Raw genomic sequence first — 18,578 nt, forward strand, 5'->3', positions numbered from 1 at the left:
ACAACATTATGGTATAGTATTGTTCAGTTCGGAACAATACAAATTTTTATGATAACGACAAATTTTCACTTTTCACTTAAATCATTATTATGATATGATCGGTAGCATGATTGCAGCGACATCTTAAAGGGGAAATCCAGTCCAAATATGAATTAGTCAGACAAGAAAGAGTACAATGTTTCGAGTTCAGCGGTAAATTTTTGATCGAAATCGGGTGAAAAATAAGGAAGTAATGCCATTTTGGAATTTTGCGGTCAATATAAATATGCAAATGACTAAGTGAGCATGTCATCCCCTCACAACTTTCCATATAGTTTGCACATAAAATTGTGAAATTTCCAGTTTTTCATTCAAATGCAATTACACGACTATGCCCGAAACTCAAACCCTGGTATACAATGTATCTACAGTAACTGATCACTATTCTGAAGTTATTCAACCAGGAATAACATCATGTTTCTGACTTCAGTGACGGAAATATTGAGTTTTCATCGTTTTTTTTAATATGATCAATGGAAAAATGTGAGGTTATGACATGGTTAGCTCACTCATTTGCATATTCATATCTACTGTACAAGAACTCTCTTGCATGAATTAGCAAAACTTCAAATGTCATTAACTTCCTTATTTTTCATCCGATTTCAGTCAAATTTTTACCGTCAAACTTGTAAGATTTTACTCATTTTTTATCAGACTAACTTATATTTGGACTAGATTTCCCCTTTAAACATTTCGCATGTGTTTCAGTGACCTGTATGTAATGTGATCAACCTGTGACTAATGTCATAAACCGAGTGATACTGAACGTGGCGCGAAAAGTTGAGATTAGTATAATTATTCTTTTTTTTTTTATAGTGGAAGGTTTACTTGTTCAGTAGAATCCTTGTTTTCTAAAATCATACCTGTACTCACGTTGAGTTTGAACCGTTGCGTTTGCAATTCCTCCCCAAAACCCTGGGCCATATTTTGTGACACCTCTCAACGGAACTGGAGCGATGTTACTAATGTTGATGGTGTGTGGTCACCGTGATTTATATAGCATCGTTGATGAATTGCATTGCCACCATGCTTTTTAGGTCGCCTTGAGCTCACTCCCTTATTGGTCAAGCAAGTGACCCGAACCCAAATCTGTCGACCGACCTCCTGCTGCCCTCCACCCTGAACCCTGACCTCAACTGAGCCTTTTCGGAATATACGGGGACAGTTGTCAGGCCGCGCAGGATCCCTCTTCCAAGTCGGGTGATGATCGGGTCAAATACAGCGAGTCTACCCCCTTCTTTCGAGCAGACCTCCACCTCTTGCCTGCTAAATCTTTCTGTGAAAATGAGTCGAATGTACACAAATTTTCACACAGGAAATTAATTCATTAGTGGAAAAATGAGCAAAGAAAATTGGATTCTATTGGAATTAATTTGGTACACGGAGGGTTGAGGGTATTGTTTACCATTGGGAGCAGTGATCTAAAGAAATGTTCGCGTATTCACATTGGTGCATATGTGTAGGTCAGTTATGATATTATCACAAAACTTCCTACCATATGAATATTTCGCAGTAAAGCCTAACATATGAGGAGATATCACTATTTTTCTGAATAAACCATAACTGGAGATGGTTTATAATAATAGGAACAATTTTATCATAACTTGTTAACATTTTGTATATTTAACAATACTTAGCATACATTATACTAATAAACATTTTTACATTGGTTGTGTCTATCCCTAACGCACAATTTAGATTTATTTTTAAGCACTATAAAGCTGAGTTTTTGTTTCATCTGCAAATGGTATAAATATGCCTTTAAACATAGAAGTGTAGCCTCCGACACCTATTGCCGTATTGTATATAGCACCATTTCGCTCAATACGTTTGTAATTTAGACCACTGTGTGTGTATGTGTGTTTAGTTTTGGAATGATTAAAGTCAACTCTTTGAATTACCCCTATATACTGAATTAATTTGCAAAGTTGAAGGAAAGAAATCATTACTTTTGGCTTCTGTGGTGTCCTTGTTATTACATAATTATACCCACATGCAACAGCTTTTCATTATTACATAAATATGTATCAGGGAACTTAGATTTTAGTAACGCCTAAGGTATCAAATCGACGCAGTAATCTTTGTTAAAATTTCAATATACTGATACATTTAAATTTTATTGATTATGTTTGAGGAATTGAAATACTGTTGTTGCTTTTACTTTGATTGCCGCAAAATCTGCATTGGGTCTTTTCACTTTAACGGTTGGTTAGCGAACTGTATATAATCTTTGTACTGCGCATATACAAATGCACGAACTTATAAGATTGAATGTAAAAAAAAATTCTTATTGAAAATTGGGTACATTTAGGAAGTTAACAAATAAACGAAGCTATTTCATTCAGTTTCCTTATAGGGTTCAATGTTCATGCTTAGTCAGAAGAACTCATGCATCTTATGCACGCATTTAAACGTAGATTTTTCTATCATGCAATCTGTAAGTGGAGTGGTCAATGTATAGCTCATTCAACCCTCAATTTTCACCTCATTCAACTCGTCATTTCCACCTTATTCACTCAGTCCACTTTAGTAGAATGGGGCTTGTCATGTCGTTGTGACCTACGAGTCTAGAGACTGATTCTCTCATTCAGTTATTAGCCCGTGCATTGTCTACTGTTGGAGCACGTGTTACAAGATGTATTGAAGTAAACCACAGGACGTCCATATCCCTGTATTTACAGTGCTCTCTGTATAGCACCCGTGTATCCAATATAGGCAGAACTTTTCTCCCCCTTGGACCAACCCATTTAGATGCAAGTATAGTGAGCACACAATGTCAAAGGCAGTGCTCTGTATCGATCGATCATGCGCCTAATATGTGCACGGGCTTGGCTAGCCCTGTTTGCTCAGTGGAAAACACGTGTTGATATTAGCCGAAAAAGACAGTGGACGCCATTTTGGAATGCCAATACCGACGCACATTTAGCATGCATATGGGGTCATTCCTTTCCCTTTGCGATGTAGTTGGATGTACATGGTGATTCAAGACATGCATGTTCGCATAGTTTACCATGGGGTAAAACCACTGTTCAGTAAAACGTTAATTCTTCCCTACAGTATAATCATATTCAGTGTTTGAAGAGAAGATGATTTGGTAATGTCTAGGCCCTTATGACTGTATGACATATGTTCTACTTTGTCAATGATATAATATTTAGATTGACTATTTTTTTGCTCAATATACACGAAGTGGAAGTTGACATTCTTAAGTGCAGTTTTGTGTGTGTTAAAGTATAGTAAATAATTAAACGAAGTTATTCATATTCACATATTTTTCTCATTAGTCGTTGATTTGTAAATATGCAATAAAAATGCTGGAAACGTAAATTGCAATTCAGAAGCTAAATTTAATGTCTCATTTGACGTGATAAGCTTCGTCAATCTTCATGTTCTTACTGATATTTGTATCTTGAAACAGAAGGCGTGGGAGAGCCAAAGAGTGAAGGCGGCGAGCTCTCTCCCTCCGAGCGGGAGCGGGCCGAGCGAGTGCGGGCGGACGCGGTGAAAGCCGCTGGAAATCAGGTGCCAGGCGAACTGTACACGGGCAAATGCAAATGGTTCAGCCTGTCGAAGTGCTACGGTTTCATCACGCCGGACGATGGGACGGGAGACGTGTTCGTACACCAGGTAAGGAGCCCCCGAACCTCCCCATCCCCGTTCGCAGTACCCCGACCACAACACATTCACACACCACGGTCTATCCCCAATCCATCAACGTGTACTCACTCCGGCTGGACCGTGTGTGTGTATGCGCAGCCCGGCTACGGCCTGTGATGTGAGCCTGTCAGTGCCGTGGCTCTCAAAAAACAAAAGACAACAACCTGCCAGATATTCATATAATTATGTAGAAGGAAGGGAAGGAAACGGGTTTCTTCTCACAGTCATACTTGCAAGGTGGAAATGTACACTTATTTGAATACCGAATAGCATGCACTCAAAACGATGGCCTTACCCCATGTAGGTCATCTGCAATGGGATGAGATTGTAATTACGCATAGTCTAACATAGTAACTGGTTCTCTGGCTATGCTTTCAATGTTAAAAACCTTGTTCGTAAATCAAATTGCTCGTGATATATGATGAGAAGTGTGAAGTGTATCTTTGTGAAGTGTATAACGAAGTGCCCTGAAGTATACTTCTTGTGGCGCACCAAAGTGGTGAGAAATTGGAGGTAAGACATACTATAATCATAATTATCTTCAACTTTTTCTCAACGCTTGCAGTGATATGCAGATTGCAATAAACTTACCTTTTAGTTTGATGTGATGAGATGTCGCTCACCTGGCCTTTAATTTCGTGGAGATAAATCTCCTGGTGCAAAGACAGAAATAATACTGCAATACCTGGTCGTATACAAATATATTTTAAGTGCAAGGGAACAGTATAATAGGCAGAAAAGATGGTATGGGATCACTTTCCATTATCTCCACCTTTTGATTGTAGAAATACAACATAGAGAATATCCTCTCTCTCTCAATAATGTGCCTCAAAGACAGTGACGCCAAGTATTTTTTATTATGTGGACATAAAAGTAACGATTTATCAACAGGTGGTTATCCTATTTCAGTCTGGTGTCTAATAAGACGGGTCAAATTATTTGTAGAGAGGAAAACTTTGTAGATTTGCAGATAGACATAAATATATAGTATATTATATCTAATTATATACAAATTAATGTTTTCTTGTCATGATGCGCTTCGACTTGTTTTTCCTCAAAACAATACGGACTGACAAATATTAGGACTTGGATGATACTTGAATGATTTTGCTGAGTCTGAGAAAACAGAAGGCATTACTGGTTTATTGTAGAACTTTTAGTCTCTATACGTTTTCTACAGAGAAAAGATGATTTGCTGAAATCAGGTATGCACGTTGCGAGGATGTGCCCCTTCGAATAGAGCGTAGTCTTTTTCTCAAGTAGTAACGTGAAAAGTAGAACGAAGGATACAAAGCGAGCTTCCACGAAAAATAAAACAAACGACCCACCCCACAAAAGACAAGACAAAATAAAGAGATAACAGACAGATGAATTCTACCCGCACCATGATAGTATGATATTTTGTTGATATATCGATTGATTATGAGGCTGCCTAGTCGTTCACAAAAAGATAAATTCGTGGCGGGAATCATGATACCGATTTGCCACTCTGACCCGATGAATTCCAGATTTATATTTTCCTCACAGTTTCTGTTAGAAACCAAAATGAACAGGTTTACTGACAAACTCAATTTTTTTTTTCAGTTTGCAATTCAATTATATACTTTGTTCCCATCCAACAAAAGATAATAACATGACAAAGTATACATTTGACAAAATACTTATAATATCGTGTAACAGTTTGTAAGTAGTCATACAAATCACAAAGTTTGGTACGAAATAATAATTATGTACGAATAAATAATGAGAGTAAGAATACATCACAATAATATTACTTTGCCACGATGATTTCACACATATGTATACAAATAGATTTGTTTCCGATCCTCCGAAAGCTTGCTCTATTTGACCAGCAACGCAACAACATAATGCGAATAACATTCCTAGTACAGTGTATTGGTCGAAATATCTGTGATATTCTCGGAACAGACTGGGTTCGGGGTAGATATATTATATTCAATTCATAAATTCGAATATAGTAGAAAGCTTGTCGCTTCTGATTTAGGGATGCATTCTATGGTGGTAAAACAACACCAACATGCAACCAACCGATGATATTTCGGAGGCTGAATAATGGTCAAAACGGAATGGGCATGAATATATCAACAAAAAGGCATACAAAAAAAAAATAATCTGCATACCTGTTAAGGTCATTTACCGATGGCATGGTAAAGAAAAAAAAAAAGCGAGAGAGAACTTGATTGGTTTCCCAGAAAGCTCAAGGTTATGGAAATGAGATGGCCATTTATTTTTTTTTTCTGAAAGGGAGCGAGCTGACCTCCCATGCTGACCAAAAAGGCCAAGGAATATGGCTCACTGAAAACGCGCAACCCGCCTAAAAATAACTCGTCTTTCTTTCCGATTAAGTCCAAGCCAATTGATGTATATTTTTAAATTAGCAAAAATGCAGTGTTTAGAAGTTGTGTGACGCAATAAAGTCGCTGAATGTGTTGTATGTGGCGCAGATCTTGGCCTACAAGGTCGACACGCATGCGTAGTGATGTCTACAGCACTTGGAGAACGCCATGTTGTGGCACTTTGTCATCGCCATTTGATTATGTGTCTCGATGGTTTTATTTCGTACATACCATTAAACAATTCTCGCATTGTAGCTACACATACAAGCGTCAATACCTAACTCTGTGTGACTGTAATTGATTTAAAGGCGAAACGCCTTCGGAAATATCATTAGATTCATAGGGTCCTATGTGCTGATAGATGCCCAAACCTTATAAGCCGAATGGGCCTAAAACATACGCCACTTTCCAGATACGGGGCGCCCTGTATATATACAAAAATAGAATGACAAATAGCAATAGGATTCACACAAATACAAAGCTATGGCATAAACAAGAGAAATAAACTTACAAAATGTAAACACATTTTTGTTACATACTGCGCAATCAAGGCATCGAGGGTAAAACAAGTTGGAAGAGAGGAGTGTAACTATAGAGATTGACTGATTAATTAATTTTATTTCTGCATTTCTTTTTGGTACATAAATATAGACTATAACATAAAGCAAATTGAACAAACTTAATAAGTACAATATTAACTTGAATCTAACAGTTGAAACAGGTAAGTGATTAATTCAAGTATACGACTTTAACTCTTACTGAAGACGAGCAGGTGTTATTTTATGCATTATTTACCATTTGAAGATGAAACAAAAACCCAGATTTAGTACTCCAAAATATTTCTAAGATGTGAGATAGGAATACAAACAAAAAGGGATATGAAATAAAATGATAATGCTCTTCATAAAGTTTTTTTTTTTTTCATTTAATGACGGATACTTTTATCCTAATTTGAGTGTCATATACGTCTTGAACAATGCGTTGAATCACAGTGCTTTTGACGAATCGTATTACGTCAAGGTGTCGATGAATTGAATTGGATGATCAGTATTTTGAGGAGGAAAAATTAATCTTTTTAACATGGTCATTAGCAGGATAGTACTAGCTAATGGCATCGCATGCATAATAGTATATATCACGGAATTATGTCTGAACGCGTCTGAACTACAAGTCGACTGGCTGTGCTGTAAGACCAAAGAGTTATCAACTCCCTGGTTAGACCGCGAATCGCAGTTCATAAATGTAGGACCCTATAGCCAGTGGAGTTATAGCAAGGACGGAAAAAGGGAAAATGAAACTATTTGACTTGGTATTTTTTTTTAATGTTGACATCGGTCAGTTATTGAAATCATCAAATCCGTGTGTTGCTATCAACTATGCTATATTCAGTTTAGCGAATAGGCCTATACACATACGACCGCGAAATGCTAATCACGTACGTACTCAAACTTTATATCATGCGTACTGGATCTATGAAACGAAAGACGCGGTCAGTTTATTCGTAGATTTTCATTATCATGCCTCCCCCAACAGGTGTCAGAAGCATTATTTACATATGCATTGTATTTTGCTTCCCATTACGATGGTATGAATTTGATGCGCTTATTTGTGATACAATGTATACCGATGCTGAAAGATCTTCATCAACGCTCAGATAGGAACCAATTAATAAGCATAATCAAATGTCGTACTATCAGCTGTCCCAGAAATAAGTAAACTGTCCATCAGAATGGTAGATAGATCCGATTCTTCATTTGCTGCGAAGGAGATTCCCGTAAACGTCTTCAGGTCATCCATGTGCAAGTGCGATCTTTGAAGCTGTTATCGTGACTACCGTCATCACTATCAACACCATCGACAACACTGACTCCATCACCACCAGCACCAACCATCGTCAACAACATCGAATTCAACACCACTGCTACCTCAATTTCTCCCACTAGGAAAATCCAACAACTCTCCATTTTAATCACCAATGTACATAGAGATCACCAGCAGTCACCAATAACACGACCACCATACCATCACCATCACTCTCAACATGGCTATCACCCCATCAACAACACCAACTTTACAATTTATCAACCAGTAATATCAAGAACACCAGCAGTCAACAAAAACACGATCACCAACTCCTATACCGCAAGCATCTCCCTCAACAACATCGAATTCAACACCACTGCTTCCTCAATATCTCCCAGGAAAATCCAACAACTCTCCAGTTTAACCACCAATATCCAGATCACCAGCAGTCAGCAATAAACGATCACCATAACCTACAGTGTATACCACCTCCATCACTCTCAAGATCACCCACATCAACAACACCGACTCAATCGCTACCATCACCAACCATCATCAACAAATTCGAATTATGCTACCACAACTTCTCCCACCAGGAAAAGTCCAGCTCTGCAATTTATCCACCATTATCAAGGGCACAATCAGTCAACAAAAACATGATCACCAACCTCCATATACCACCAGCATCACCCTCAACAACATCAACTCCATCACTATCATCGTCGAACACCGTCAACGACACCAACTCCAATATAGTATGTTGTCATCACAATCCATCCTCAAAAGCATTGTCTCTAAGACTACCATCACCGACCACCACCAACGACATCGACTCTTGCAGTACCACCAACAATACTTACTCTGCCATCACTGACCACCATCAACTATAAACGTGAACTCCAACATTACCGCTACCACAATTTCTCCAACCTTGGCAGGAACACCAGAACAAGCATTGTGATACCACCATTATCAGGAGCTCCAATATCAAAATGTACCACCACCTGCACCAAAATCACCACCACCAACACCATACCAATGATCACGCCAGTCACACCACCAGTGCCACACCCCTTGGACACCAACGATCAATCCCGCTTCTGCCATCCGCACCCCATTCCTGTACCAACAACGTTAAAGGGGAACTCAAATGCTTTCAAAAGTTAATCTGAAAAGAATGAGAACAAATTTCTTTGCACAACAGGTTACATTTTATCAAAATCGCATGAAAAAATAATGAAGTTATACGACTTTTTTTTTTTTAAGTTTCGCTAATTTTTCAGGAAGCAGTTCTTGAACAGTCAATATGAATGCGCAAATAGTGGAGTGATGATGTCATCCCCTCACAACTTGCCATAGAGAGCTTTAAAAGATTTTGAAATTTCCAGTTTTTCATTCAAATGCATTTACACTCCAGTCTCAAATCCTTGTTATTAAATCTAACTGATCATTATTTTGAAATTACTCAACCAGGAATAACACCATGTTTTACATTTCAATATCAGAAATATCGAATTTTCATAATATTTTTACATGATCAAATTGTGAGATGATGACATCATCAGCTCACTCATTTGCATATTCATATCAACTGTACAAGAACAGTTACAGAAATTGACAAAATTTCACATTTTCATAACTTCCCTATTTTTATCACATCTTGATCAAATTTTTCGCTGTTGTATACTCGTAAGATTGTACTCTTTCTTATCAGACTATGATTTATGTCTGGACTGAAATTCCTCTTTAATTGTAGGTCCATGCCCCATTCTACGTCACCATGTCAATTCGCTGTCTTTTCACTCGTCGGATCATTATGCAGGGGCAGCTCGGCCAATCACCTCTTCTGGATATACCATAATCATGATCCTCATTATGAAGTCATCATAATCAACGGGTTTAGATTACTAGGATGTTCCTCGCAGTTTCCAATTAGCACTCGCATCACTTCGAAAGACATTAGTGTCGGTAGACATCAGAGAAGAGAGAGAAATAAAGATACATGGTGGGGGGGGGGGGAATGGAGAGAGAGGCGGGGTTAATGGCGTCCGCGACGAAGATATTTCTGATTAAACGGATTATTTTGAAAATAATAATGTATTTTACATGTATTGGAAGTTACCGCATCTGCATTTGCTGCGTCGTTTACGTCTTGGGTGGTGGTGGTGATGGTGATTGTGGCGATGGTGGTGGTGGTGGAAAGGGACTGGAATGGGTATAAGGATGGAGGAGATATTGGAAGATGTATGTTGTCCCGCATTAAAGGGGATGGCTAGTAACTGATCAGTGGGAATCAGTGGGAATGCTGGGGGATGATTGTTCCAATCCTTGTGGGATTCATTTAAGAGTACATTATATATCTATTGTTGTGTGAAAATTATTTGCTTCAGAATGGTCTCATATTCAAGTAATGTGCAGTTTAATGTTTCCAGAAACATTAAACTGCACAGTACTTGAATATGAGACCATTCTGAAGCAAAATTGAATAATTTTCAGTCACACAGCAATAGATATATAATGTACTCTTAAATGAATCCCACAAGGATTGGAACAATCATCCCCAGCATTCCCACTGATTCCCACTGATCAGTTACTAGCCATCCCCTTTTAAAGACGATTAAAAGGATGTGCAGTCCTTCTCTGGGGATCTCGGATCACACGTGATATCAGTATAAAATAATTTCTATTACAGTTACCGAATTTTAAAGAAAAATCCGGATCAGTTAAAATAGTTAGTTAGTAAAAGTTCATAAGCACAACAGTGACAATTGAATCGAAATCGGATAGAAATCAGGAAAGTTATAAAAAAGTGAAATTTCGCTAATTTTTGAAAAACAGTTTCGAACAGTCGATATGAATATGCTAGTGAGTGAGCTGAATATGTCACCACTTCACAATTTTCCTTTGATCGTGTACATTGTACAAAAGATGACCTCTTTTTCTGCTATAAAAAGTTTTAAACAATGATCAAGACAATGATCAGTCAGATATGAATAAAAATATTTAAATATATAGATAAAATAGTGATCAGCCAGGTATGGATTTGAGAATGGAGCATAATTGCGATTGAAAAAAGAGAGAGATTTCCAGACATTGTGTACAAACTACATACATGTAGTTATGGCATCATCAACTTACTCATTTACATATATTCACATTGACTGTTGAAGAACTTCTTTTTTTTTTTTTTGGAGGGGGGAGGGTGAAAATTAGCGATACTTCACATTTTCACAACCATGTTAATAAGTATCCAATTTTGCTCAAGTTGCCACTGTCACTGTTGCGCTTATATAAAAGTTTACTCTTTCTTATCAGACTTGTATAATTCTTATAACTGGTCTGATATTCCCCTTTAACCTATTATAGTTTTCGACTCGTATGGATGCATTGCTGCGTACAAAATTTTTAATGAAAATCATCTGCTCGCTTGATTATTGCCCGGTGCACCTAGAATTTACGATTGGGCGAACTTTTTTGTAATGTTATACAAAATAGATTTTCAGCTTCACCGGAAATGTCCAGTTTCATAATGGTGAGAATTATAGCATATTGTTTTGTTTATTGCATTCGTTTCATCTATTGTGAGGTGAATAAACTTTTGCATTTTAATGTAATTTTGTAAGCAGTACCATAAAGACAGTCATAATAATAATTATAGTAATGTGTAAAATGTGATAAACCAGTGACAGTTAGTACATGATTTTTGGAAGATGGTTGACCAAGCTAACTATATGTGTGTGTGTGTGTGTGTGTGTGTGTGTGTGTGTGTGTGTGTTCGCTTATGTTCTTGTCTACTTTTGTACATGTGTGAGTGTGTGTTATAGTTTGTCTTACAGTGCTTGAATGCGATGCAAACTTCTGATCCTGTCGTGGATAATTCATTGACTTGGAAATGTTATTCTACTCAGGAATTAAAGTTGCACATAATCATTATTGGTTTCTGAAGCAGTACATTTATTAGTGTGGCTTTCCCTTTGCTGGATGTGGCAATGATGAAATTTTGCTATATGAAAGACACTTTTTTGTCAGTTACTGCAAATGGAATGACAAGAATATGACCATAAATATTCTTGGTATTATTTTTTTCTTGTATTATAGTAAAGTAACAGACAAGAGTTCGAAATTGCAAATGTACACTGATGCGGTAACAAAATGTCTGATATAGGGACTACATTCATTATTCATTCTGTGCACGTAGCGGTTGGAAAATTGGTAAATTTGGTATCAACAAAAAGTTGAGAGTCAAGTTATTGATATCAGTATAATCCTTCATACCCTCCCTCCTGTTCCACCTTACTTTCACAATATGTAGTCCCACGTATTCATATTTGCGTTGTTCAACTTTGGCCTTGGATAGCAGGGGTAATTCATGGAAATCTGGCATTTTTATTTCTGACAGAATGAGATTCCAATGCTTGTGGAAAATATGTAAACGAGGAAGCCTGCACAATGCCTTTGAGTATCTGACAAGGAAGAGCATTTTGGAGAACCATCGCATCTGCTGTAGTAACGATGTAACGGGTACATAGACCTATACAATATTTTTGTGCACGTGCATATTATGTAGGCATATACGTAATTTTTATTTCTATGATACGTCACGTAATATGTGTGCTTGTCACGACACATGGTAGTATTATCTAATTATCTAACAGGGATGGCAGTGTCATTTGTGTCATTTGTCGACGACAGGAACTAAATTGAACGAAATTCCTTACAGTGTGTCGTGTGCTAGAAATAGCTTGTGCTGGGCAATACCACGCGTAAATGCATGATATTGAGCATGACCCCAAATCGTCATTGGCAAACGCTCGCAATGCTTGTAAGACGTGTGGAAACCTTGGAACTTGCATAGATGCTATTCCCTTGTACACACTCCAGCTCTGAGAGGCCCTTGAGCACCCAAAATACCATCACGACCCGTGTTCGCCGCATCCCCCGCCGTTTGCCCGACACACTTGTCACGATTTTCCCTGCTTTCCTTGATGAAAGTTTGCAAGCGCACATTCTTCCGTGCCCGCCTTCGGTTCTGACTTGACCATAGAGTCACCCAAACTAACCACAATTGTCATTTCAGACACAGGCAGTTCGTCATGATACTGTAATTCGGGTGTCCTTTCCTACCATTACACGAACCATTTTCTCAGTCCCACGCGTTCAAATCTCTGATGGTATGGTACAGAGCACGTGGTTCTGGAGACGATGTCGTGCTATCAGCTATAGATGTCATTTTCTAGTATACAGCGGGGGATTTCATTCAACTTCAATTGGAATGAATGACTGCATTCGCATACCGAAACACGCCCAGGTTTCAGTGATACGCGTGTGAATCTTTTGTCAACCACCTGAAGATAAGCCAACAAGAGCGAGTAGACGTAAATCAGGCGATATAAAGATGATAAGAGAATTCAAAAGTGCTATGCCTACTAGACAATGCTGTCCGAGTGTAATATCCCTCGTCACCAGTAGCCAGTGTAGTTGTAGTGACAGTGGAGATACAGTCTTAATAGTTACTCCCTTGGTCGTTACATGGTAACATTTTGCTAATCGCCAACAACCATTGTCGTCTCATTTGGATGAAAGTTTGGATAATAATGGCAAGTTAATCATCCCCCATTTTGTCTTTTGAATTGGAGTTGTAAATCCTATTCCATCGAAAATTGGCGCAAAATTTGCGTACGAACTATTCATTCGGAACAAATGAATATCAGCGCTCTTAATCGCATCTGTAAAATGATGGACGTGGAGTGACGAAATACTAGTAGAAGAAAGTTTGAATGCAGTACTGTGATATCCATCTCGGATCATACTGTGATAAGACTGGGCTTTGTCATGTGAGGTTAAAAGATATTATTTCCCTTTACGCTTATGTTTGCACATGTACATCTTGTACATTTATTTGACAACGAGAAGCTTCGCGGGAGAACAATTGACAATACAGACATTCAGAATAATCATAGGTTGAATTTCCACATCAACAACGTCCAGAAAAATATCGTTTCCAGTTTCGACGAACTTGCTTAAGTGTTGAGGATGCCCTGACACGCGACACAAGATATGTTCATCATTCCATTCTCATCGCGTGGGCCTGTAAAAGAAGAAAAACGACAAATTCCACTAATGTCATGTTGTATTGGCAACTCTCCCATTTCTTTGTGAAAAAAAAATGATTTTTTTTTGTTTTGTTTTATTACAGACCTCTCCTCTTTGAAGTCAACTTTGCTGTATGTTATTGCTACAGAACCAAAACTGATGCTGAAGACACAATTGTTGTTATCACGGGGAGAACTCTGATTCGTGCAGGTCATTGGAGGACTTTTGCATGACGTTACCATCTCACCTATACAAGTAATTTGCAAATGCGTTTGCTGCTGTTATCTGTTTTTTATGAAAACACGTGAAACTTTACGCGATTCCTTTGGATAGAACTTTTATTAGTCTGTAAATTTTTGTTTTTAAGTATACAAGGTGTTTATTGAATAATGGTGTGCAGTTACACTTCACGTTTGCGAGAATACATTTTGGTGTCACAAGAGACTTTAACCCCACCCCGCAACAATAACACCCAAAAGAGTGTGCCAGATGCACGGCAGAGTCAAGATCTAAACGTTTTCATGGAAATATAGAGAAATCAGTGACGTTACATTTCATAAAACAAATATCACGCCACTAATGTGACCAACATCGATCCAAGCGAATAAAAATGTCTGTCGCCGAACAGATAGTAACTCGATCTATCAATGCGCTGTAGTATTAGAAATTAAGCAGCGATGATTTTTTTTTTTCTGTAATAATCTTATTCGTAAAGAGTTTTATTTTGTATACTGAGCATCGTGAGAAATTAGAGGTGAGGACACCGAAAAACATTATTATATCGTCAAATAAAACAAACAAACAAACAACCAAACATACAAACAAACATCAAAACAAGCCTTTCTAAGTGCTGCCAATGACTAGCTGCGATTGAATACTATAGTAGGTACCTACATCAAAAGGGTTAACGAACGATTCAGCCTTTACATCAAAATGCTACTTTATATAGGGCCTACAACTTATAACAACAGCAATAATAACAACAACAAACGAATATATTATGCGAATTTTGAGTCACGACGCGCTCTGTGTAACCATGGTGTAACTTCAGACACGTGTAGTTTCCGTTCATCTCCCTCTCTGCCAAAATGCAACAACTCGTTGACTCTGCTGGTGTTTTTGTCAGCAGTGTACTGTTTACCTGTTCACTATTACTAAAAAGAGAAAGAAATGTGAATACAAAGAGAGATAGATCAATACAAAGAGAACTAGGAGGATATAATAATATATTGTATATAATCCATATGTTTCTTTTTGCATGAGGAAGCCCTGTACACTTGATGTTGGAGTGGATGGGGAAAAACGGGGGTGGGGGGGGGGGGGGGGGAGCAGCGAACGAAGAAAGAGGAAGAGTGCGCGATTGGCCCTCTGCATAAATTGACCTCGGGAGGTATTTCATAAAGTTTTAATTCAATTTGCGGTCAGGAGTGACCGAGATCCCATTCAGGAGAGCGTGTCCTGAGGTGACCATTGATCGTATTTGCTCATAATGTAGGAAAGAAAGAAAGAGAAGGAGAAAAAAATACAATAACAAAAGTGCTTGCAATTCGCGGTTTTATTCAGATACGCTGCACACAATAGTGCATTCCTCGAGATTCTGCGGGAACTGAGCGTCAACGTCCGCACGTGCTTCGTTTACGTTCGCGCGCTTTTTAACCAACATCATTCTCATATTATGCTTACTGAAAAAACGTGTGAACACAATGAGCAACGATTATCACTACATCTGCACAGGACACATAGCAACATGCAAGAAGTTTGGATGCATTAATGAGAGCCAATTCCACTTTAGCTCTTTGAATTCATATAGTTTTTACTCAAGAATGATCGAAATTTATATCGTCTGTCTTTCTTTTCACTAAGTTGAAGGATGTGAGGGCCCAATTTTTGTCCAGTTCACGGTTGTGTCCAGTGTTCGGTCACGTTTGTAAGAGGGAGAAAAATTGCGCTTCTATCTCTTTGAAAAAAAAATGTATAAATGTTAAGTAGACCATATTTTTGCTAACGGCTTTCATTTGCAGCTGAAATCATCTTCTAAAACATCAAGTTTTAAAACAAAACCAAAAAAATCAAGTTTTAAAACAAAACATTTTGAAAACTTCCTTGCTGTTAGTATTGGGATTGGTGGTTTAGAATTTATGTTGTCGTCTTATATGAACTACTAGTATTCTTTCATTATTTTAGGAAGGGAACCAAACCTTTACTGCAATTCTTTTGTTAAAGCAGCTCATAGGCTAATGTATTGAAGTGAACAATGACAGTTCTCGCAGGGCGCGTGCCAGCGTATAGATAAACAAAATTTAGGGCTACGATTCCAGATTTTAATATTCAAGTTTCCCGGTAGTCATTCTGTGTAAAACATTTAGGCTTGTATATACATGTATGCCGCTTGCTCTCGAGAACAGAAGGCAATAAATCGACTTTTTGGACCACAGGTTTATTCAATCGTTGAAAGCAGACACAGAGAAATAATTTAATTGGCCAAAAAAAAAGGCCCTATTTGGGTCAACTATCTAGAGACTGTTCTGCTTTTATTTAGCTCTGGTCTTGTGAGATCATTCTTTTATCACTTGTTTATGATTGAAAGTTTTTAGACTGGGTTCAGAATGACCAATCAACCTACAAAATAGTTTGAATGTGATTGATCGGATATCACCGACATCAAAATCGTAACAAGGATTAGTATTAGCAGGTCGAACGCATTTAAGAAGACCTATAATAAGATCTCACCTTTAGCGCGCGATTATCATACGAACCTTGTAAGAGGCATGCAGATCGTGATTCAGACATTTTGTGGATGAGTGATGAGCAGAATAATAGTGAGGAAAATAAGTTGAGCATAAGAAGAGAAAATGAAGCTCTGCAATAACGGCAGTGAATAAGGAGACGGAATATTATGGAGCCGGGGAGTGGGATATAATGAATACTTCTCTAAACAGAACAACATTTTTCATTGCATCTTAAGGTGGCGGAATAAACATGTCTCTTGCCAAATTTGGGTGAATTCCCCTACTTAATCTTATGCGTATAGGCATACACATATTTGCATGTATATACGCAGTGTGCAAGTACTACGTACATAATTGTATGCATGTAAATATAGCGTAATCATCTCACTGACGTCCTTTTGTGATATAATTCTAACCAATACTTTTCCCGCAGAAATTAGAATAATGACGCGTCAAAATCAAATAATGATGTGAAAATACTATACGCAAATGTAATAATACATGGAAAAAGTATGCTTTGCTTACAATGAGATTGTCCTGCGCCAAATAGTGTTCTTGCAGAAGAAGAAAAAAGAAAGAGAAGAAGAACAAAAGAAGAAGAAGAAAGGGTTGACAAGGAAGAGCCACAAAGGAGCAGATGAGGCGGTTTTGGGGGAAGGGGGAAGACGAAAACGAAAGAGAGGAAATTGCAAGTTCATGTGTTTCTTTGTCGAACGTCAAATCGTTCATGTTTAATGTCGCGGGAACCAAGCGTGTGTGCACATTATCACCTATCAGCGACCCGCGATCACTGAGGGGAAAAATAAAATGTTCAAAATGTCGTGACCGCGAGAGCAGCCCCCATCACCAGGCCCGATTGTTGCCGACCAGTGATCTCTTCGTCCCTGCATGGTATTCATGTTAAATGTCATGAAATGCGGATAGCAGGGGGAGAAAAAAAAAAAACCCAACCAGAGAGTTATAGGGCCTATAAGGAAAGAATGAGAAAGAGGGGCAGCCGTTAAAGAGAACCAGCAGCAGTTACGTCCCAATGTGGTTTATTGCCTTTCTGCTCCTGACTGACACGCCACTGCAAGAAGAACGTTCTCCAGCGCACCACAATCATATATTATTATGACGTCTCTCTCCTCAGTGGATGACTCACAGTGGTTTTCTGAAATACCACTAAATAACAATTTTCTCGTTGTTTGCATGCCGAATCTCCATTATTTACCCATCAAATCTTCCCCCAGCGAACTGAAGAGAACCATTGTGATTCGATCAACCCACGAAACATAAACATGAGGACATGGTAAGGACATTACACTTTAAAGAGAATGACCCCTGACCTCAATGTATCGACGATGAGTATGTTACGAAGTTCATTGGGATGGGATGTACTTGTATACACGCAGTACAGTGTACTTTAAATATTTTGACGCAAATTCGCTTTTGGATCGATGGTGAAAGACCTGACAAAGTGACGTCATGGGATTGCGCATCTCACCGCAAACTTTAAAGGCATTATTTACCATTTGCAGGCGAAGCAAAAATCCAGCTTTAGTGCTTCAAAAAACTGCAGTTCTAAAATGTGAGTTACAAGGAATAGAAACAACCAATGTAAAAATTTGAATCAGTATAATCAGTGTTAAGTATTGTTAGATAACAAAATGTGAACAATAGTTAGAATAAAAATGTTTCTAGACTACACCGTGTACAATTATGGTTTATTCGGGGAAAAAAATGATGATATCTCCTTATATTTTCACATTTACGGTAGGATGTTTTGTGAAACTGACCTACACATATGCATCAAATGTGATATCGTGAACTCATATTTTTGTAAATCACTGCTCCCAATGGTAAACAGTACCTTTAAAGTGCTATTTCACACCATGATCAAGTTAACTTCAGTAATTCA

General features: G+C 38.1%; 1 protein-coding gene across 1 annotated transcript in view; it reads left to right on the plus strand.

Annotated features, from left to right (window-relative positions):
* The window catches only part of LOC140242407 (protein lin-28 homolog), a 47,250-nt gene that overhangs the window by 12,615 nt on the left and 16,057 nt on the right, over positions 1 to 18,578 (plus strand). The window contains exon 2 of the mRNA XM_072322142.1: positions 3,461 to 3,666. Within this exon, the coding sequence (XP_072178243.1) occupies positions 3,461 to 3,666 (206 nt within the window). The remainder of the gene's footprint in view (positions 1 to 3,460; positions 3,667 to 18,578) is intronic.

The sequence above is a fragment of the Diadema setosum genome, chromosome 19 (assembly GCF_964275005.1).
Source record: "Diadema setosum chromosome 19, eeDiaSeto1, whole genome shotgun sequence".
NCBI classification, from domain to species: domain Eukaryota; kingdom Metazoa; phylum Echinodermata; class Echinoidea; order Diadematoida; family Diadematidae; genus Diadema; species Diadema setosum.